Raw genomic sequence first — 23,103 nt, 5'->3', positions numbered from 1 at the left:
CCATTAATTATCAGGGAGACATCAGATTTTGGGGTAGCGTACTGCTGAATGGAATATATTTATTAATTATTTTGATCAGTTATTAAATATTTAATGAAATAGTGTACCCCATCAGGAGAAAATGTTTTTGAGCATAGTCCTCCAATATTTGGATATTTATAAATTAATTATATATGACATACTTTGTAAAATATTAGCTTTAGTCTCTTATTGTGAATATTTGTCATGTCAGAAGCCTTACAATTTTTGGTTATATGTCTACATTTGCAAAATTGCCCATGTTATGGGTCAGGCCTCCTCAGTATGTGTACTAGTGAAAACTTCAATTCCCAGCTTCTCCCTTTTTTTTTTTTTTTTTTTTTGAGACGGGCTCACTTTGTCACCCCGGCTGGAGTACAGTGTCACGATCTTGGCTCACTGTAATCTCCACCTCCCAGGTGCAAGCGATCCTCCTGTCTCAGCTCTCCAACTGGCTGGGACTACAGGTGTGTGCCACCATGCCCAGCTAATTCTTGTATTTTTTTTTTTTTGTAGTAATGGGGTTTTGCCATATGGCCCATGGTGGTCTCAAACTAAGCTCAAGTGATCCACTCGCCTTGGACTCCCAAAGTGTTAGGATTATAGGTGTGAGCCACCGCCCCCACCCTCCATGTTTTCTTGGATGCAGGCATGTGATCTGCAGACACACTCGGATGACTTCTCTTTGAAAGTACACAATGTAAGGAAGTGAAGGTTCTATTTATAACTTCCATTTTGCAGTTAGGAATGGCAGCAGGATTGGTCAGCTTTAAGTGGAGGTAATAGTTGCAGATTGAGTTCCTAATAGAGATGTGGCTTTGGTGCTGGCAGTAGTAAAGGTTATAATGGATTTGAATCTTGTTATTTAATGCCTGGTGGTGACAGGGATAGTGGTTTCCTCACCAGATCTTGTGCAACATTATTTTGGGTGCTATTATCTTTGCATCTGTTTTTTCACCCCTCCTAGTGACAATTGGAGTACTGACACTCTCCTTTTTAAAGGAGAGTGTCCTTTAATAAGGAGAGTGTCCACTGCACCTTTCAGATGACCGAGTGCAGTGGGTCAACACCTGTAATCCCAGCACTTTGGTTTGGAGGCTAAGGTGGGTCAATCACTTAAGCTTGTGAGATTGAGACCAGCCTGGGCAACATGGTGAAATCCCATCTCTACTAACAACAACAACAACAACAAAGAAATTAGCTGGGCATGGTGGCACGTGCCTGTGGTCCTAGCTACTCAATAGGCTGAGGTTGGAGGATCACTAGAACCTGGGAGGCAGAGGCTGCAGTGGGCCAAGATCATACCACTGCACTCTAGCCTAGGCCCCAGAGTGAGACCCCATCTCAAAAAATAACTACCTTTCAGTCTGGGCATGGTGGTACATGCCTGTAATCCCAGCACTTTGGGAGGCCGAGGCAGGCTGAGAGATTGAAATCAGGAATTCAAGGCCAGCCTGCACAACATGGTGAAATCCTGTCTACAAAAAGTACAAAAATTTACCAGATGTGGTGGCATGTGGCTGTAGCTTGGGAGGCTGAGGTGGAAGTATCGGTTGATCCTGGGAGGTTGAAGCTGCAGTGAGCTGAAGTGCCACTGTATTCCAGCCTGGGCAAAAGAGTGAGACCCTGTTTCAAAAATAAAACAAAACCCTTCTGCTTAATTTAGCCAGAGTGGATGTGAATAATGATTGATTGTTTAAAAACTTTGATGAGGTACTTTTGGTACAGCAAGCACTTTTTGCATGTATTTATAGTGGCAAATATGAAAGTGTCTTGCTTTTGAAAATTGCTAGTTATGCTGGGTGTGGTGTCTCACACCTATAATCCCAGCACTTTGGGAGGCTGAGGTGGGTGGATCACGAGGTCAGGAGTTCAAGATCAGCCTGGCCAAGATGGTGAAACTCCATCTCTACTAAAAATACAAAAAATTAGCTGGGTATGGTGGTGGGCGCTTGTAATCGCAGCTACTTGGGAGGCTGAGGCAGAGAATTGCTTGAATCCAGGAGGTGGAGGATACAGTGAGCTGAGATTGCGTCACTGCACTCCAGCCTGGGCGGCACAGCAAAACTCTTGTCTGAAAAAAAAAAAAAGAAAGAAAAAAGAAAATTGCTACTTATAAGTTCTTAAGTAGTACTTTGATACTTCTCCTGGTAGGGCTGTTTGAAAACCAGTTGGTTTCCTCCCTGAGCTGCTTAGGATGTGAGGAAGTTGTGAATTAACATCTCTAATCCAAGATGTTGCTATAGTTATTCATGGTGCTACTTCAAAGATGCTTTAGCTCCCCACGTAAGGGTTGTTATCTTGTTACTGGTTTTGCTATTGTAAAAGCTTCTAGCAGCCATGAAACTGAAAGCCAGGAAGCACTACGTAGCAAAAGACTTCTGTTTTAATTAATTAATTAATTAATTTATATTTTGAGATGGAGTCTCACTCTGTTACCCAGGCTGGAGTGCAGTGGCACAGTCTTGGGTCAGTGTAGCCTCTGCCTCCAGGTTTAAGTGATTCTTCTGCCTCAGCCTCCCAAGTGGCTGGGACTACAGCCACACGCTAACATGCCTGGCTCATTTTTTTCTTCTCTTTTTGAGACGGAGTTTCAATCGTGTTGCCTAGGCTGGAGTGTAATGGTGTGATCTTGGTTCACTGCAACCTCCGCCTCCTGGATTCAAGCGATTCGCCTGCCTCAGCCTCCCAAGTAGCTGGGATTACAGGCACCCACCACCACGCCTGGCTAATTTTTGTATTTTTATTTATTCTATTTTTTTTTTTGAGACGGAGTCTCGCTCTGTCGCCCAGGCTGGAGTGCAGTGGCCAGATCTCAGCTCACTGCAAGCTCCGCCTCCCGGGTTCACGCCATTCTCCTGCCTCAGCCTCCCGAGTAGCTGGGACTTACAGGCGCCCGCCACCTCGCCCTGCTAGTTTTTTTTTTTTTTTTTTTTTTTTTTTTGTATTTTTTAGTAGAGACACGGTTTCACCACGTTAGCCAGGATGGTCTCGATCTCCTGACCTTGTGATCTGCCCGTCTCGGCCTCCCAAAGTGCTGGGATTACAAGCTTGAGCCACCGTGCCTGGCCTAATTTTTGTATTTTTAGTAGAGACGGGGTTTCACCACACTGGCCAGGCTGGCTTGAACTCCTGACCTCAGATGATCCACCTGCCTTGGTCTCCCAAAGTGTTGGGGATTACAGGTGTGAGCCACCGTGCCCGACCTAATTTTTGTATTTTTATTGAAGAGTGTCAGTGTTTCACCACGTTGGCCAGGCTGGTCTCGAACTCCTGACCTCAAGTGGGTCCATCAACCTTCGCCTCCCAGAGTGCTGAGATTACAGGCGTGAGTCACTGTGCCTGGCCTAGGCGTTATATTCTTAAAGATAGAGAAGCAGAATGATTACGTAATGATTGGGTGGCAGAATGAAGTTAATTTTTTTTTCTGTTATACCATAATTGTCTCAGTTTTTGGAATTACTCTTTAATTTAGCTTTAAGAAAAAACACCGGTATTATTTTCTTGAAATATAATGAGCAAGCTATTCTGAGAATACCTCATGGCTCTTTTCAGTCTTTACCTCCTGGACTCAAGTGATCCTCTTGCCTCAGGCTCTCAAATAGCTGGGACTGTAGGCATGTGCCACCACGCCTGGCTAATTTTTTAAGTATTTTGTAGAGACAGGATTTTGCCATGTTGCCCAGGCTGGTCTCGAACTCCTGAGCTCAAGCAATTTGCCTGCCTCAGCCTCCCATAGTGCTGGGATTAAAGGCATGAGTCACCATGCCTGGCCCTTTTTGTTTTGTTTTTTGAGACAGTCCCACTTTGTCATCCAGGCTGTGGTACAATGGTGTGATCTTAGCTCACTATAGCCTCAGTCTCCCAAACTCAAACAATCCTCCAGCCTTAGCCTCCCAAGTAACTGGAACTATAGATGTATACCATGACCGGCTAAGTTTTTAATCTTTTTTGTAGAGATGGAGTCTTCCTATGTCGCTAAACTGGACTTGAACTTCTGGTTTCAAGCAATCCTCCCGTCTTGGCCCCTGAAAGTGCTGGGATGACAAGTGTCAGCCATTGCTAATTCAACACATATAAAGTTTTTTTAAAGCAGAGATTTAAGCTGGTAAAAAAGCAAATGAGGCTGGACATGGTGGTTTATGCCTGTAGCCCCAGCACTTTGGGAGGCTGATGCATGAGGATCACTGTAGCCTAGGCATTCAAGACCAGCCTAGGCAACATGGCAAAACCCCGTCTCTGTAAAAAATACAAAAAAATTAGCTGGGCATGGTGTCATGCACCTGTAATCCCAGGTACTTGGGAGGTTGAGAAGTTGGAGGATTGCTTCAGCTTGGAGGTTGAGGCTGCAGTGAGCCTTGATGGTGCCACTGTACTCTAGCCTGGGCAACAGAGTGAGACCCTGTCTTAAAAAAGGTAGGAAAAAAAAAACAAACTTTCCCAGAGAAAAGCACACTTGACAGTTTTAGCCTTGGCTCTGGGTTGGTGCAGGAGAAGTCTTTGATGATTCTAACCACAGATCCTCTTTGATACCAGAGTATTGCTAGATTTTGCACTACCTATTATTTCCAAAAAACTCCAGTTAAAAATTTAGATCTAGTCCGGATTGGTAGTCTTCCTAGCAGACGTCTAGCAGAAGTAAAATCATCTCCTTTAGAGCCAGTTTAGGCCTGTTGTGTTGGGTCATACCTATAATCCCAGCACTTTCGGAGGCCACGGTGAGATGATCCTTTGAGACCAGGAGTTCAAGACTGGCTAGACAACATAGCCACACCCCATCTCAACAAAAACAAAAACAACCTATCCACGTGGTGGCTCAAACCTGTAGTCCTAGCTGGTCACCAGGCTGAGGTGGGATGATTGCTTGAATCCAGGAGTTTGAGACTGCAGTGAGCTGTGATCATGCCCCTGCGCTCCAGCCTGGGCAACAGAGTCAGACCCTGTCTAAAAAAAGCCCATGTAGGCCGGGCGCGCTGGCTCACGCCTGTAATCCTGGCACTTCAGGAGGCTGAGGCGGGCGGATCGTGAGGTCAGGAGATCGAGACTTCCCTGGCTAACATGGTGAAACCCCGTCTCTACTAAAAATACAAAAAACTAGCCAGGCGCGGTGGCAGGCGCCTGTAGTCCCAGCTACTCGGGAGGCTGAGGCAGGAGAATGGCGTGAACCCGGGAGGCGGAGCTTGCAGTGAGCCGAGATCGCGCCACTGCACTCCAGTCTGGGCGACAGAGCGAGACTCCATCTCAAAAAAAAAAAAAAAAAAAAAAAGCCCATGTAAACGTAATCTTTGATAAAATTATTACAAAGTTCTAAGAAAAATGGCCTTACAGTGTAAAATTATGAAGCATGTAAGTCATTAGGATCATGATTTAGCAGAAAAAACAAGTCACAAAATTAAGCCCTCAAAATTACAAATATTGGAATTATCATCAAGTGTAGACTACACAATTAAAATGTTTGATATGCTTAAAAGAAGAAAAAAGATGGGCCAGAAACAAAAAAGTTGATCAGATAGATTTGAGGAAAGAGCTAAAAGGAACTTTAAGAAATGAAAAATATAAAAAGGGAGCTTAGAAACTTCACTAGACAAGTTGAACAGCAAGTTAGAAACTTGAGAAAATTGGCGAACTGGAAGAAAGATCGTAAGAAATTGTTCAGAATACAACTAGAGAGACAACAAAATGGAAAATAGGAAAGAACTTGATACATGGAACATGATGACAAGGTAGCATATATTTTATTGGAGTTTCAGAAGGAAATAATAGAGCAGTTGGTGAAGAGTGAATATTTTAAGAGAATGGCTGAGAATTTTACAGAATTGATGAAATATTTCAGGGAGTTCTGCGAATCCCAGTTATATCAAATAAAAAACAATTTCACACTTAGACTTTTAATGAATGTAAAGCCTCATTAACAAATCAGAGAGTAGAGAGAGATTAAGAATGGCAGTTAACCTGATGGCCGATTGCTTGTTAGGCATAGTATAAACCAGAAAGTACAGGATGTCTTTAAGGTGCCTGACAGGGGTTATATGCCTATTGAGAATTCTGTATATGGCAAGGATGATTAAAAATGTATTTTCAGAGAAAGCACAACTTGAGAGAATTTACTAAGAAGTTCTGAATGATATCCTTTGGGTAGATGGTAAATGATTTCAAAGAAAACTCCGAGATGCAAGAAAGAATGATGAACAAAGAAAATGGTCAACATTTGTGTAAATTTAAGTAAATGTTGACTGGTATAAAAGTAAAATAATAGTATGTATTTAATATATTTGAAGGTACAGAATAATCTTTGCCTTTTTTTTTTTTTTTTTTTTTTTGGAGAGATGGAGTCTTTCTCTGTCACCCAGGCTGGAGTGCAGTGGTGTGATCTCGGCTCACTGCAACCTCCACCTCCCAGGTTCAAGTGATTCTACTGCCTCAGCTTCCCAAGTGATTGGGACTACAGGTGCACACCACCACGTCCAGCTAATTTTTGTATTTTTTTTAGTAGAGACGGGGTTTCACTGTATGTTGGCCAAGCTGGTCTCGAACTCCTGACCTCATGATCTGCCTGCCTCGGCCTCTCAAAGTACTTTGATTACAGGCGTGAGCCACCATACCCAGCCTGCTTTTAATGTACTTTAATATGCTCTGTTTTGAAAAAATCAGTAATAGAAACAATAATCTTAAATTTCGTATTTTTTTATGACTCAAAGCAGCATTTTAATAGAATGCTTTAGGCTGGGTGTGGTGGCTCACACCTGTAATCCCAGCACTTTGGGAGGCTGGGGCAGTAGGATCAAGAAGTCAGGAGTTCAAGACCAGTGTTGACAATATGGTGAAATCCTGTCTCTACTAAAAATACAAAAATTACCTGGGCGTAGTGGCATACACCTATAATCCCAGTTTCTCGGAAGGCTGAGGCAGGAGAATCGCTTGAGGTTGCAGTGAGCCAAGATCTTGCCACTGCACTCCAGCCTGGGCAACAGAGCAAGACTCCATCACAAAAAAAAAAAAAAAAAAAAAAGAATGCTTTGTAAGTTGGGGGGAAAACCAATCTGGTCTAGTTACTGTGGCAGATCATGTTTTCTTCCAGCCTATAACCACATGCTTAGGTACTTCTTGCAGTTGTAATCATTGTGTGGTTAATCCTTTGTTTCTGGAGTCAGGCTGCCTTGGGTTTGAATCCTTCCTTCATATTTCATCTTTCTATGTCTTTAATTGGGTTTGTTATTACTCCGTACCTCTCATAATGGGATAATCTATAAAAGAGAGATACTAATACTTACATTAGTTGTTTTGTTTTGTTTTGTTTTTGAGACGGAGTCTTGTTTTGTCACCCAGGTTGGAGTGCAGTGGCATGACCGCCGCTTACTGCAACCTCCTCCTCCCGGGTTCAAGTGATTCTCCTGCCTCAGCCTCTTGAGTAGCTGGGACTACAGGCACCCGCCACCACGACTGGCTAAATTTTTTGGTTTTGGTAGAGACAGGGTTTCATCATGTTGGACAGGTTGGTCTCACACTCCTGACCTCAAGTGATCTGCCTGCCTTGGCCTCCCAAAGTGCTAGGATTACAGGCTTGAGCCACCGCACCCGGCCTACATTGTTTTAAAAAGTAGGGGAGATGACACATAAAAAGCATTCTGTACAGTGCCTAGCCCACAGAATTGTTTTAACACTTTTGCTTTTGTTATTATGGCAGTTACAGCTGTTTTTTCCACTCTATTGTGTGAAAGCATTTTCCAGTTTTCGTACATTTCCATATTTAATCAACCCTAAGATGCATATTTTTGCACATTTTAACTTTGAAAATTGGGATACACCTTAAAATATTTGGTGTGTGATAGCTGAATAAACAGCAGCTTTTTCTTTGTGATATTAGTATCCCATCCGATTTTAAAATGCGTTCATGTGGTATCTTTATAATTTTGGATTGCTGTGTAATACTTAGTAAGTATATCGTTTCTTGTATTCCTCATCTGTTTAAACAGGGTTATTTGCATTTCTTAGCATTCAAAAATAATGCTAATATACGTAGAAATATGAGTTGAATCACTTTATATAGTCTCTATAAAAGGATTTTCGCCAACTCTATGCCAGTTGGGAAATTATTATATTATCATCATCATTATTATTTTTTTGAGATGGAGTCCCCCTCTGTCACCCAGGCTGGAGTGCCATGGGGCAGTCTTGGCTCACTGCAACCTCTGACTTCTGAGTTCAAGCAATTCTCTTGCCTCAGCCTCCCGAGGAGCTGGGATTACAGATGCCCGCCACAATGCTTGGCTAATTTTTTTTATATGTTTAGTAGTGATGGGGTTTCGTCATGTTGGCCAGGCTGGTCTTGAACTCCTGACATCAGGTCATCCGCCCGCCTCAGCCTCCCAAAGTATTGGGATTACAGGCGTGAGCCACGACACCCGGCTGGGAAATTATCCTTAAGGGCTTTGCCAAACTAGTAAATATAAATAGTACTTTATTTTCCTATTTATGTCCATGCATTTATACTTTTTTAAACTTTTTATTTTCTTAGTCTTTTTAGGTTTTTTAGGTTTCAGTTTTATAGCATGCTATACTCATCTTTTGTAATTTTATGTTTCTTCAAAGCTAATTTGCTATGACATAATAGTTTACATTTAACTTCACTTATGCAGTGATTTTGATAGAATGCATCGGTGTTTGTGTAGTATACTTTTGAGGGTGAGACAGCAGAATTGCCTTCCATTCAAAACTGACGTGCTTTATAAAAAAGTATATGCAGTGTTTTCTTTTTTGAAATGGAGTCTTGCTCTGTCACCCAGGCTGGAGTGCAGTGGCATAATCTCGGCTCACCACAACCTCCGCCTGCAAGGTTCAGGCGATTCTCCTGCCTCAGCCTCCAGAGTAGCTGAGATTATAGGTGCACACCACCACGCCTGGCTAATGTTTGTATTTTTGGTAGAGATGGGATTTTTACCATATTGGTCAGGCTGATATCCATCTCCTGACCTCATGATCCACCTGCCTCAGCCTCCCAAAGTGCTGGAGTTAACAGGTGTGAGCCAGTGTCCCTGGCCTATAATATTTTTTGTTTTTTAAGACGGAGTCTTGTTCTTGTCACCCAGGCTGGGATGCAATGGCGCGATTTTGGCTCACTGCAACCTTCAGCTCCTGGGTTCAAACGATTCTCCTGCCTCAGCCTCCTGAGTAGTAGCTGGGATTACAGGTGCCCGCCACCACACCCAGCTAATTTTTGTATTGTTTAGCAGAGACAGGGTTTCACCATGTTGGTCAGGCTCATCTTGAACTCCTGACCTCAGGTGATCCACCTGCCTTGGCCTCCCAAAGTTCTGGAATTACAGGCGTGAGCCACTGCACCCAGCCATGTAATTTTTAAAATAAGGACTTCTTGACCCAGTGCAGTGGCTCATGCCTGTAATCCCAGTGATTTGGGAGGCTGAGTTTGAGAGGATCTGTTGAGGCCAGGAGTTTTGAGACTAGCCTGGGCAGCATAATGAAAACCCAGTTCTGCCAAAAATTTTTTTTAATTAGTGGGGCATGGTGTTCCAGGCCTGTAGTCCTAGCTACTTAGGAGGTTGAGGCAAGAGCATCATTTGAACCCCGGAGTTTGAGGCTACATTGAGCTATGAGCACACCACTGTACTCCAGCCTGGATGACAGAGTAGACCCTGTCTATAAAGATAGTAAAAATAAAAATGTTTTACCTCAGTTTACAGTTAACAAAATTGAGGCTCAGAAGAGTTAAGAAATTTTGCCAAGATCGCACAATAATAAAAAGTTCATATTAGAGCTGTTTTTGGATTCAGGAGTGACCCCAGCATCTCAATCATTGTGTGTTTAGATGAAGATTATTAAACTACCTTGAGGCCGGGTGCGGTGGCTCCCGCCTGTAATCCCAGCACTTTGGGAGGCCGAGGAGGGTGGATCACCTGAGGTCAGGGGTTTGAGGCCAACTTGACTAACATGGTGAAACCCTGTCTCTACTAAAAACACAAAAATTTGCCCAGCGTGGTGCCGGGCCCTTGTAATCCCAGCTACTCAGGAGGCTGAGGCAGGATAATAGCTTGAACCCAGGACAGGGAGGTTGCAGTGAGCCAAGATTGCACCACTGCACTCCAGCCTGGGCAACAGAGCGAGACTCTTGTCTCAAAAAAAAAAAAAAAAAGCTACCTTGAAATGATGATTTTGTCACATAACTACTCTACATAGCAACTCTTTGAGTAAGGGGTATTTCTAATGGGTATATGGCCCTTTCACTGTATCCTTTTCAAGTAAGTAAATGAATGTTGTACTCCTTGTATTTATTGGGATTTAATGTTTGATCTCTTGTTTCTGAGAGCTGTACCTTTAACATTTGCCATCCTCTTGGGTAGGCATGTATCTGGTATTCTCAGAATGGAGGAGAGAGGGAGAGAATAAGTGTGTAAATACATGCATTTTCTCCTATTGAAAAATGCTTAATGTCAAATACTGTTGACATGGCGGGAGAGCTTGGCTATCACAAGCTACTCAGAGTTCTATTCTGTTATCAGTCAGAAATTATGCCGTACCCAAAAAGCTTGAGTTTATCACCCTTAGGGTTGGGCTTCGGCATCTTCATCATCTCTCTTATTGTCAACTACAGCATCAATGCCAAAGCTCTCTAGGAGCCAGGAGCTGGGTCTTACTGAGGTGGACCCTAGCTTTGCCTGCCAGCTCTGCAATTTACTTCCTAGATCATTTGTGCCCTGGGACACAAGCTACTAATTTGTCACTGGAACCTCTCTGGGCCTGTCTCAGAATGGGATTAACATAAAGGAGTGGAACTGTTCAGCAGAGGCAGGGAGAAATAAGTGAGTTGCCTTCTCCTCAGCTTCTCTTTACCACCTTCCCTTGCCCGTTTCCTCCTCCTTCCCCTGCCGGATTCCAGGGTTACAAATAGAGGCTTCTTTCTTCTGTTTAATTCCATTGTTACCCACCCTCGTTTGCCCTTCTCTAGAATCTCTCTACTCGCATATTGCGTCCCCTTCTGTACCTCCTTCTCCTCACCTCCACCCACTGTACCCAACCATCTTCCGGACCAAGGAGGACATGAACAGTTGAATGTCGGGATCAAATGTCAGGATCCCCCTCCCCTGAGGGAGGAGGATAGGGAGATCTCTGGGCTGAGGCTGCTGTCTCCTTCCCACTGTCCTTTCTGCAGGTCCTCAGTTGGCACATTAGGGTGGACTTGCTGCTGGGTAGGCATCTCACCTCCAGTCCACAGTGCTTAGTTGTACCTTTTATTATGCTGTAATGTTTGTTTGTTAGGGCATACACATGAATAGCAAGTTTTGTTAAAATAGACTATCCCCCTCCCCAACACAGAAATTATGCAATACCTAAATGCCCACATCACATTCACCAATCAACTCAGCTTCACATCAGTGGCTACCAAAGGCAGAGCAGTGGGAGAGTACTGCTCTCCTGTGGGTACACAACAGGTGTATTTTCTGTAGAGAATTTTGAAACAATAATAAAAATGACTGAAAGGTATACGCTTGTTGTCCTACACTTGGAAATTCTAAAGCGTATAAGTGATAAAATACTTCTTACTACTACCACCATTTCAAGGCGCAGACCCTGCTCTCAAGATATGAGTGAACCTAGGCATGGAACAGGGCATTATGTTTGGTATGTGTGTGTGAGTGAGTGTGTGTGTGTGTGTGTGTGTTCTTTTTGAGACGAGTCTCACTCTGTCTCCCAAGCTGAAGTGCAATGGTGCAAACTCAGCTACTCAGCTCACTGCAACCTCTCTCCCAGGCTCAAGCCATTCTCCCACCTCAGCATCCCGAGTAGCTGGGACTGCAGGTGCCCACCAACACGCCCGGCTAATTTTGTATTTTTTGTAGAGATAGCATTTCTCCGTGTTTGTTGCCCAGACTGGTCTCGAACTCATGAGCTCAAGCAATCTGCCCACCTTGGCCTCCCAAAGTGCTGGGATTATAGGAATGAGCCATCGTGCCCTGCCTCAAGAGATAACCTTCCTTAAATGGCACTGTTTAAAATAGTCATACTGTAGACATTAAGAACATACACTTGCAGGACAGATGGAAAAAAAATTCCAATATAAAGCATATCACTGCTTTTAACTCAGGATAAAATTTCTAGTTATAGAATTGTTCAGACTCTAAAGTCTCTGTCACAGCTTAGATGGCAATAAAATATTTATATTTTATAATATTATAAATATATATAATCTGGAAAATGAGATAACTAAGAAATTTGCTGTAGATGCAAAAATACACAAGTGTCTCAAAAGTTATGTAAATATTTTAAATTTTGTGACATTTGCAAGTAGGTTGGGGTAAAGCAATAGTTCTGTTTTTTTTTTTTTTTTTTTTTTTGAGACAGAGTCTCGCTCTGTTGCCCAGGCTGGAGTGCAGTGGCCGGATCTCAGCTCACTGCAAGCTACGCCTCCTGGGTTTACGCCATTCTCCTGCCTCAGCCTCCCGAGTAGCTCGGACTACAGGTGCCCGCCACCTTGCCCAGCTAGATTTTTGTATTTTTTTAGTAGAGACGGGGTTTCACCGTGTTAGCCAGGATGGTCTCGATCTCCTGACCTCGTGATCCGCCCATCTCGGCCTCCCAAAGTGCTGGGATTACTGGCTTGAGCCACCGCGCCCGGCGCAATATTTCTGTTTTATTTATTTTTCTGAGACAGGGTCTCCTCTGTCACCTAGGCTGGAGTGTGATGGTGTGTTTACAGCTCACTGTAGCCTCGAACTTCCTGGACTCATGTGATTCTCCTGCCTCAGCCTCCCAAAGTGCTGGGATTACAGGCGTGACCCATTGCACCTGGGCAGTATTTCTGTTTTAATATTTAGAGAGACCTATTTTTTATTATATAGGAAGCTAAATTTTATATAGATATTTCAAATTTTCAAGTTGATCAAAAACTTTAGTATTATTATTTGTTAAATATAATTATTGGGTTTCTCTCCCACTTTAAAGTAATGGAAAAGCGATTTTATCTAAATCTGTAATTTTCATGCTCTGATTTCAAAAATTTACAAATAGATCCTTCGATTATTTAGCAGGTAACATCTAAAGGAACTGGTTTAAATCCTAATGCCAAAGTATGGCAAGAAATTGCTCCTGGAAATACTGATGCCACCCCAGTAACTCATGGAACTGAAAGCTCTTGGCATGAAACAGCAGCTACATCAGGTGCTCATCCTGAGGGTAAGTCTTAAATATTTGGTCATAAAAATCACAGTTTGGTTAAATGTATGGCCAAGCAAGTTTACTGAACTTGAGATACATCACCCCCCCTCTTTTTTTTCTGAGACAGAGTCTCGCTCTGTCACGCAGGCTGGAGTACAGTGGCGCGATCTTTGCTCACTGCAACCTCCGCCTCCCCAGGTTCAAGCAATTCTCCTGCCTCAGCCTCCCGAGTAGCTGGGATTACAGGCGCCCGGTTTTATCTCATGCCTGTGATCCCACATCTGGTTACCACACCCGGCTAATTTTTGTATTTTTAGTAGAGACGGAGTTTTATCATGTTGTCCAGGCCGGTCTCGAACTCCTGACCTCAGGTGATCCGCCTACCTCCGCCTCCCAAAGTGCTGGGATTAAAGGCGTGAGCCACCGTGCCCGGCTGAACTTTTGTATTTTTAGTAGAGATGGAGTTTCACCATGTTGGCCAGGCTGGTCTTGAACTCCTGACCTCAAGTGATCCACCCACCTCGGCCTCCCAAAGTGCTGGGATTACAGGTGTGGGCCACCATGCCTGGCCAGGATATATCCTTTGATTATTTGATTAAGTATATTTATCAATTTGTTTTTCTTTTAAACATACTGCATCCAGGATTTATGTTAACAGGTAGTTTGTGTATAATTTTCATTTATACCTAACATGAATAGATTGCCACTGATTTCAAGTAGTAGCTATGTCTTTGGGTCCATCATGCAACCCGTCTATAATAATGATACTTATAAGTTAGTTTTTATCTACCATCATTGACTCTCCTGTTTACTCACTGTTCGACCTTGGGCAAATAACTTAATTTCTCTATGCTTTTTTCCTCCATCTGTAAAACAGAAGCAATCTTAATTACAGCACAGGATTTTCTGATAATTAAATGAATAAAGTACATGGAGTAGTCTGATACATGGATAATGCTATATACGTTTTAGCAATTGTTGATCATTTTAGTTTATCCGTAATTGTAAAAACTTTCTCCCTTGGAATGATAACTCTTGCTTAAAACCACGCGGATATACTCCGAACTGGTAGAATACCTTAAAATCTTTTTATAGGTGACATAATGAACAGGGTTCCTGAAAATAGAATTTAAAGAATTCCCATTTACTTTCAGTGTCTGTCTTTAATACAGGTAATGCAGAGCTCTCAGAAGATACATGTAAAGAATATGAAGTAATGTATTCTTCGTCTTATGAAACCACAAGAAATACTACAGGCATTGAAGAATCAACTGATGGGATGATTTTAGGACCAGAAGATCTGAGTTACCAAATATATGATGTTTCCGGTAAAGTTTATGGTTTTATTGTTAAAATGGGAATTCAGTACAGGACACCCCCCCACCCATGGTCTCTTTATCCTTGTTCTGATAAACCTTTGGCATTATTTTCCTATTTGAAAAGAAGGTTATGTTAATGAAATGTTAGTTGATTGTTACACTGTTTTCAGATAACGTGACATTTGTAAGTTAAATGATTGTTTATGAGGGTTCTATTAAAGGAAAGCGTGAAATTAAAGATAACAGGAAAAAAGGCAGGGTGGCTCACACCTGTAATCCCAGCACTTTAGGAGGCCGAGGTGGGCAGATCTCTTGGGGTCAGGGGTTCGAAACTAGCCTGGCCAACATGGTGAAACACTGTCTTATACTGGAAAAAAAAAAAACCACAAAAATTAGCTGGGCGTGGTGGCATGCACCTGTAATCTCAAGATCATGCCACTGCACTCCAGCCTGGGTGACAGAGTGAAACTGTGTCTGAAAAGAATTTTTACGTATCTATATAGAAACAACTGCCGACTTTGAACATAGAGTTAAAGTGATATGGCAAGCAGTTGGTGTTTTTGTTGCTGTTGTTTTTTTTTTTTTGAGACGGAGTCGCGCTGTGTCACCCAGGCTGGAGTACAGTGGCGCTATCTGGGCTCACTGCAAGCTCCGCCTCCCAGGTTCATGCCATTCTCCTGCCTCAGCCTCCTGAGTAGCTGGAACTACAGACACCCACCGCTGTGCCCGGCTGATTTTTTGTATTTTTTTTTTTTTTTTAGTAGAGACGGGTTTTCACCATGTTAGCCAGGGTGGTCTCGATCTCCTGACCTCGTGATCCACCCACCTTGGCCTCCCAAAGTGCTGGGATTACAGGCGTGAGCCACCGCGCCCAGCCGTGGTGGTGTTTTTTTTTGTTGTTATTGAGAGGGAGTCTCGCTCTGTCGCCCAGGCTGGAGTGCAGTGGCGTGATCTCGGCTCACTGCAACCTCTGCCTCCTGGGTTCAAGTGATTCTCCTGTCTCAGCCTCCTGAGCAGCTGGGATTACAGGCACGCACCACCACACCTGGCTAGTTTTGTATTTTTAGTAAGGGTGGGGTTTCACCACGTTGGCCAGGCTAGTCTCAATCTCCTGACCTCAAGTAATCCACCTTCCTTGGCCTTCCAAAGTGCTGGGATTACAGGCGTGAGCCACCATGCCCGGCCTTTAAGTGCTTTTAGTATTGTGCTTTGTTAATTTTTTGATAAAAATAACTCTTAAACTAATATGAAATGTATCTGATGAAAGAATATCTAAGTTGAGAGAAATTAGACTTTGAACTATCCAAGTTATAAAAATAGTAAAAAATACAGTTTGGGCCAGGCACAGTGGCTTACGCCTGTGCCCATGGTAGGAGGATTGCTTGAGCCCAGGAGTTTGAGAACAGTCTGGGCAACATAATGAGAGCCTGTCTCTACAAAAAAATAAAAATAAAAAATTAGCTGGGTATCGTGGCACAAGTTTGTGGTCCTAGCTACTCGAGAAGCTGTAGTGGGAGGATCATTTGAGCCCAGGAGGTTGAGGCTGTACTGAGCTGTGATCGCACCACTGTACTCTAGCCTGGGCAACAAAGGGAGACCCTGGTTCTCTCAAACAATAGCTTTGTGGTGAATTTTGATTGTAGATACTTTGTGGCTTCTGAGTACAACAGAATGTCAGATTTATCACGTCTGCTAACATGCTATTAACTTTTTTCCCCTCCTTTTCTACCATCAGGAGAAAGCAATTCAGCAATTTCTACAGAAGACCTAAAAGAATGTCTGAAGAAACAATTAGAATTCTGTTTTTCACGGTATTGCTATTTCCCCTTTATTGAATTTGATTAGTAGATATAAAATATGTGTGAAATAGAGTACGAGGATGGTGATTATTATTTAACTAGTTTTTTTTATTTTTTATTTTCTTGAGACAGAGTCTCATGCTGTCGCTGGACTGGAGTGCAGTGGTGTGATCTTGGCTCACCGCAGCCTCCACCTCCCGGGTTCAAGAGATTCTTGTGCGTCAGCCTCCAGAGTAGCTGGAATTACGGACGTGTGTCCATCACGCCCAGCTAATATTTGTAGTTTTAGTAGAGACGGGGTTTCACCATCTTGGCCAGGCTGGTCTCAAACTTGCAACCTCATGTGACTCGCCCTCCTCTGCCTCCCAAAGTGTTGGGATTACAGGCGTGTGGTACCACACTCGGCCCTTTATCTAGATTTAAAAGTGTAGGGCCGGGCGCCGTGGCTCACACCTGTAATCCCAGCACTTTGGGAGACTGCGGTGGCTGGATCACCTGAAGCCAGGAGTTAAGAGACCTGCCTGACCAACATGGAGAAACCCTGTCTCTACTAAAAATGCAAAAATTAGCCAGATATGGTGGCACATGCCTGTAATCCCAGCTACTCAGGATGCTGAGGCAGGAGAATCACCTGAACCCCAGAGGCAAAGGTTGCAGTGAGCCGAGATCGCACCATTGCACTCCAGCCCAGATAACAAGAGCGAAACTCCATCTCAGGGAAAAAAGAAAAAAAAAAAAGTGTAGTCTCCAATCTGATATGCAAAAGATCTATTCTTAATATAAAGATAACGAGGTTTCCATTGGATATATTTTCTATGAACATACTCAGTTTTGGAAATGACGTAAAGAGTTATTTCTTAATGCATGTTTTAATAGTTGATTCTTACAATGTTAATCATAGAGTCATTTTTGGCAAAATAGTAAGGAGTTGGACACATAATTTATATTGCCAATGTCTTCTATTAAATAAGGAATCCTTTCAGGCAAACATTTCAAGAAGTCTTATTTACAGATAAGAATTATGGCCTATGCGCAGTGGCTCATGCCTGTAATCCCAGCACTTTGGGAGGCCAAGGTGCGTGGATCACGAGGTCAGGGGTTTGAGACCAGCCTGGCCAACATGGAGAAACCCTGTCTCTAATAAAAAATAAAAAATTAGCCGGGTGTGGTGGTGGGCGCCTGTAACTTGGGAGGCGGCAGCAGGAGAATTGCTTGAACCTGGGCGGTGGAGGTTACAGTGAGCTGAAATTATTCCTGGGCTCCATCCTGGGCAACAAGAGTGAGACTCCACCTCAAAAACAAAGAAACAAAAACATTCACGTAATATTTACTTTGGCCTGCACTTTGGGATGCCGAAGTAGGTGGATCACCTGAGGTCAGGAGTTCAAGACCAGCCTGGCTAATATGGCAAAACCCCGTCTCTACTGAAAATACAAAAATTAGCGGAGTGTGGTAGCATGCCCCTGTAGTCCCAGCTACTGGAGGCTGAGGCAGGAGAATTGCTTGAACCCAGGAGGTGGAGTTTGCAGTAAGCCGAGATTGCACCACTGCACTTCAGCCTGGGTGAATTTTACCTACTAACTAGATCATTTATGGGTCTGCTTCTATTGTCTGGGTTTCTACTCTTGAATTATCTGTCATAATTTACTGCCTTTTTGTATGTCTTGTAAATGTTGATTTTATGCTATACATTACATACAACAGAGCCATAGAAGATGCAGGTGATACAAGTTAGACAGAGTTTGAGCTTTTCTTCTGTTAGGCAGAGAGTGAAATGTTGATTGCTTCAATCCAATCAGGAATTGAGCTAGGTCAGGGCTGAGCAACAATTTTAATTAGACTCAGTTCACCTTTGATTTAGCTCTATTCCTTCTACATGGCCCTTTCAGGCTTTTGATTCAGAGCTTGACAGTTTTGTGTCACCCTAATCTTACAAAACCAAGGAGATTTAGATCTCTAATGCAGAGGTTTGAGATTTAGCTCTTTAACTTCCTACCCCATAGTGCTTGAAAATCTGGCAGTGTCTTGGCTGGGCACGGTAGTGCACGCCTGTAATCCCAGCACTTTGGGAGGCCACGGCGGGCGGATCACCTGAGGTCAGGAGTTCAGGATCAGCCTGGCCAACAAGATGAAACTCCATCCATACTTAAAATACAAAAAATTAGCTGGGCGTGTTGGTATGCACCTATAATCCCAGCTACTGAGGAGGCTGAGGCAGGAGAATCGCTTGAACCCAGGAGGTGGAGGTTGCAGTGAGCCAAGATCACGCCATTGCACTCCAGACTGGGGGACAAGAGCAAGACTTTGTCTCAAAAAAAAAAAAGAAAATCTGGCAGTGTCTTATGGGGGCGACCTGCGTTTTCAGCATTTTTGCTTGCACTCAGACTTACTCACGAGACACATAGATTTTACTCTCTTTTCAGCCTGACTTCCAATCTCCCGTCTTCCTCCTTAAAACTCAGGAACCATCTTATGGGGAAAATCAGCTGTATTGGTGGCTCCCATAATTTCCATTCATAATTCTAGTTCTGTGCCCATTACACATACCACATACCCATTACACATTACACATACCACATACATACACAGCTGCCTAGAGATCTGCTGGTTTCTCTATTGTCCAGTAGAGTCTGAGTCAAGATCTGCAAATGCTCTCAGGAAGGAAAGATCTTCTTTGGGGCATTTTAGTCATTTTGTGCTTGAAGCTTCTACAATTTTCCCAGATCTCCAAAAACATGATCTTTTTCTTTTGTAGTTTATCCCAGCTTTTTTAACTAAAAAAGTTTTAAAAAGTGGGAGCTTTTGCAGTGGGACTAACTTTTGCAGTGGGAGCTCCTACTTGTCATGCTCCATCACATCCTACTTAGGACTGTGATATAGTTCCAGCCAGCTGGGTAATTGACATTTGTGGCTCAGCACAATTGCCGTTAATACATATCAGGTGTTACTCATGAATAATCAAATCTTAGATATTATATCCATTTACTTCTGACAAGGTACAGTTTAAGAGTTTTGAGTCACTGTTTAAGAATAGACCTGCTAAATTTCAGAGTTCATTTAGGCTACAGCTTTTTAGTTTTGTAAAAATCATGTTTATGGTTGTCTTATTTTCAGATTCTTAAGGAATTTTTTTTGTTGTTTTTTTTTTTTGTTTTTTTTTTTGGAGATGGAGTCTCACTCTGTTGCCCAGGCTGGAGTGCAGTGGCACGATCTCAGCTCACTGCAACCTCTACCTCCCAGGTTCAAGTGATTTTTCTGTCTCAGCCTCCCAAATATCTGGGAATACAGGCACGCACCACTGTACCTGGCTACGTTTTGTATTTTATTAAATACAAAATGGGGTTTTATCATGTTGGCCAGGCTAGTCTCAAACTGATAATCAGGTGATCCACCCACCTTGGCCTCCCAAAGTGCTAAGTTTACAGGCGTGAGCCACCGCCCCTGGCCTTTATTTTAATAGAATTTGAATGTAAGCGCCTTTGAGCCTGCTCATTGCCAGGCACTAGGCAGTTGAAATACATTATTGATTGAACAATAAAGATCCTTAACGGAACCTGTATTCTGACTGCAAGAACACAAAATAAACATAATAAATAAGCAACTCAGAAGTATGTTAGGAGATAAGTGCTATGGGAAGAAAATTGAATGCAAGGAGAGGAATCAGGAATGCTGGGGTGGTTGCAGTTTTAAATAGGGTGATCAGTATAGTACTTTTTGAGAAGAGGGCTTATAAGCAAAAACTTCCAACTATTTATAGCCAGACTGCTTCAAAGAATATTTGATGTGAATAGCAAAGTGTGAATTTGATTTTACCTAAGTTTATTAAACAAGATTTTATGTGTAAGATGCAAGTGTTTGCATCTTTTTCATTTTGTTTGTTTATGTTTTGAGATGGAGTTTCGCTCTTGTTGACCCGACTGAAGTGCAGTGGTGCGTTCTCGGCTCACTGCAACCTCTGCCTCCCAGGTTCAAGTGATTCTCCTGTCCCAGCCCTCCGAGTAGCACCCACCACCAAGCGCAGCTAATTTTTTGTATTTTTAGCGGAGACGGAGTTTCACCATGTTGGCCAGGTTGGTCTTGAGCTCTTGACCTCTAATCATCCACCCGCCTCGGCATCCCAAAGTGCTAGGATTACAGGCACGAGCCACCACGCCCAGCCAAGGTGTGCATTTATATAAGCATGTTTGACTTGCATAATTTAAAATATATATTTTGGCCAGGGTGCAGTGGCTCACGCCTGTAATCCCAGCACTTCGGGAGGCCGAGGCGGGTGGATCACCTGAGGTTAGAAGTTTGAGACCAGCCTGGCCAACATGGGAAACACCGTCTCTACTAAATACAAAAAATTAGCTGGGCATGGTGGTTTATTCTTGTAATCCCAGCTATTTGCGAGGCCGAGGCGGGAAAATCGCTTGACCCCAGGAGGCAGAGATTGCAGCGTGCCGAGATCGTGCCATTGCACTCCAGCCTGGGCAACAAGAACAAAACTCCGCCTCAACAACAACAACAACAAAATGCACACATTAAGAAATGGAAAATCTGGCCGGGCGCGGTGGCTCTCGCCTGTAATCCCAGCACTTTGGGAGGCTGAGGCAGACGGATCACGAGGTCAGAGATCGAGACCATCCCGGCTAATACAGTGAAACCCTGTCTCTACTAAAAATACAAAAAATTAACCAGGCAAGATGACGGGCGCCTTTAGTCCCAGCTACTCGGGAGGCTGAGGCAGGAGAATGGCATGAACCCAGGAGGCGGAGCTTGCAGTGAGCCGAGATCACGCCACCGCACTCCAGCCTGGGCGACAGAGTGAAACTGTGTCTCAGAAAAAAAAAAAAAAAGAAAAGGAAAATCCTTCTTGAGTCAATTCACAGTTCAGCTACAGTTTTTATCATGCATATTCTAATATCACTGAAGTATTTATAAGATGGAACTCTGCTATATGTAATGTTTTGTTAAAATGCTACTTGTAATATTAAACCTCTTTATATATCAGTATAATTGTCCAATATTGTGCTGGATATGTTTGGGAATTGAGATACCGTAAAAGTTATATTAACTAATGTGTATATATATTACATTAATATCTTTTGAATTGAACTTTTAGCAACTTTTTAGAGTTCATTGAAAAGTTTAGTGTTATTTCTGATAAAATAATCTTATTTCCATGCATTTAAAAAGTAGAGAAAATGAGTAAGATACCTCTTCTCGTTAGGTGCTTTTTAATAATTGCTTGTTTTATAGGACTATTTTGTTTATTCTTTTCAGAGAAAATTTGTCAAAGGATCTTTACTTGATATCTCAAATGGATAGTGATCAGTTCATCCCAATTTGGACAGTTGCCAACATGGAAGAAATAAAAAAGTTGACTACAGACCCTGATCTAATTCTTGAAGTGTTAAGATGTATGTAAAAATACCTTTTAGCTTTTTTTTTTAAATTTTAAACGTTAAATGTTATTTTGACTTCTGATCATATAGAGAATTATTTTTTACTGCCCCCACCACCACCTTATTTTGTTGTTTTGTTCCAAATTATCTCTCTTTGTTTTTTGTTTTCAGGGGTAGTGGTGAAGGACAGGGTCTCACTCTGTCACTCAAGCGGGAGTGTGGTGTTGCAAATCGCAGCTCACTGCAACTTCAAACTCCTGGGCTCAAGCCATCGTTCTACCTCTTAGCCCTCCAAGTTACTGGGACCCCAGGCACATGCCACCACATCCGGCTAATCGTTAAATTTTTTTATAGAGGTGGGGTCTTGGTATGTTCCCCAGGCTGGTCTTTTTTTTTTTTTTTTGAGACGGAGTCTTGCTCTGTGGCCTGGGCGGGAGTGCAGTGGCCGGATCTCAGCTCACTGCAAGCTCCACCTCCCGCGTTCACGCCATTCTCCTGCCTCAGTCTCCCGAGTAGCTGGGACTACAGGCGCCCGCCACCTCGCCCAGCTAGTTTTTTGTATTTTTTAGTAGAGACGGGGTTTCACCATGTTAGCCAGGATGGTCTCGATCTCCTGACCTCGTGATCCGCCCGTCTCGGCCTCCCAAAGTGCTAGGATTACAGGCTTGAGCCACTGCGCCCGGCCGACTAGGCTGGTCTTAAGTTCATTGGCTGAGTCAGTCCTCCCACCTTGGCCTCCCAAGCCTTATCTTTGTTTTTCCTGACTGGTGTGTCTATAAGCTACCACCCCACCTCAGTTTTACCTTTATTTTTACTGACTGGGGTGGGTGGGTGGGTGTGTGTGTGTGTGTGTGTGTGTGTGTGTGTGTGTATGTATGTATATACATATATACCGCGCTCAGCCTCCCAAAATGTTGGGATTACAGGCGTGAGCCACCACGCCCAGCCTATGTACAGCTTCTGTAACAATTCTTCAAATTGGTTGTTTAACATCATGCCCACTTAAGAAGTATAAGCAATTAAGTCTCATTTTTCTGGAGTGTTAGGTAAATATGTATCATTATCACACAACCTTTAAAACATCTCTCTCAAGTTTTTGAACCCAAATAAGAAGTACATTTTTCATCACAGTTCAGTACACACCATGTACCTCCACCCGACTGAAATATTTGTAGCAAACTTGTTTCTAATTTTACAACCTACTAATGAGTTGCTATGGGCAGTTTGACAAATACTGCTCTGAAATTTGGTAATGAATTTTTATTTCTTGATTGAAGCTTTAAGAATTTTTGCTGGATTTTGTGTCTTGTATGTATTTCTTGGTTCAGTATTTGGTAACCTCTTAAGAGTGGGTTTTGTTAACTATTTGACTGAATAAGGCAGATCTTCACTTTTATGAGAGATGTGTTGAAA

The 23,103-nt window shown here is 42.9% G+C and overlaps 1 protein-coding gene across 13 annotated transcripts in view; it reads left to right on the top strand.

Annotated features, from left to right (window-relative positions):
- The window catches only part of LARP4 (La ribonucleoprotein 4), an 84,589-nt gene that overhangs the window by 16,191 nt on the left and 45,295 nt on the right, over window positions 1-23,103 (top strand). For 11 of the 13 annotated variants that reach the window (XM_030939871.1, XM_030939869.1, XM_010385345.2 and 8 more), the window contains 4 exons: window positions 13,056-13,203; window positions 14,358-14,513; window positions 16,240-16,315; window positions 21,569-21,705. In XM_030939871.1, coding sequence (XP_030795731.1) covers window positions 14,402-14,513; window positions 16,240-16,315; window positions 21,569-21,705 — 325 coding nt within the window. In that variant the 5' untranslated portion in view covers window positions 13,056-13,203; window positions 14,358-14,401. The remainder of the gene's footprint in view (window positions 1-13,055; window positions 13,204-14,357; window positions 14,514-16,239; window positions 16,316-21,568; window positions 21,706-23,103) is intronic. The other 2 variants (XM_030939867.1, XM_030939865.1) reach the window with 1 other exon arrangement.

The sequence above is a fragment of the Rhinopithecus roxellana genome, chromosome 10, assembly GCF_007565055.1.
Source record: "Rhinopithecus roxellana isolate Shanxi Qingling chromosome 10, ASM756505v1, whole genome shotgun sequence".
Lineage (NCBI taxonomy): Eukaryota > Metazoa > Chordata > Mammalia > Primates > Cercopithecidae > Rhinopithecus > Rhinopithecus roxellana.
The sequence above is the reverse complement of the archived record's forward strand: the minus strand, read 5'-3'. Positions and strand labels throughout refer to the sequence as shown.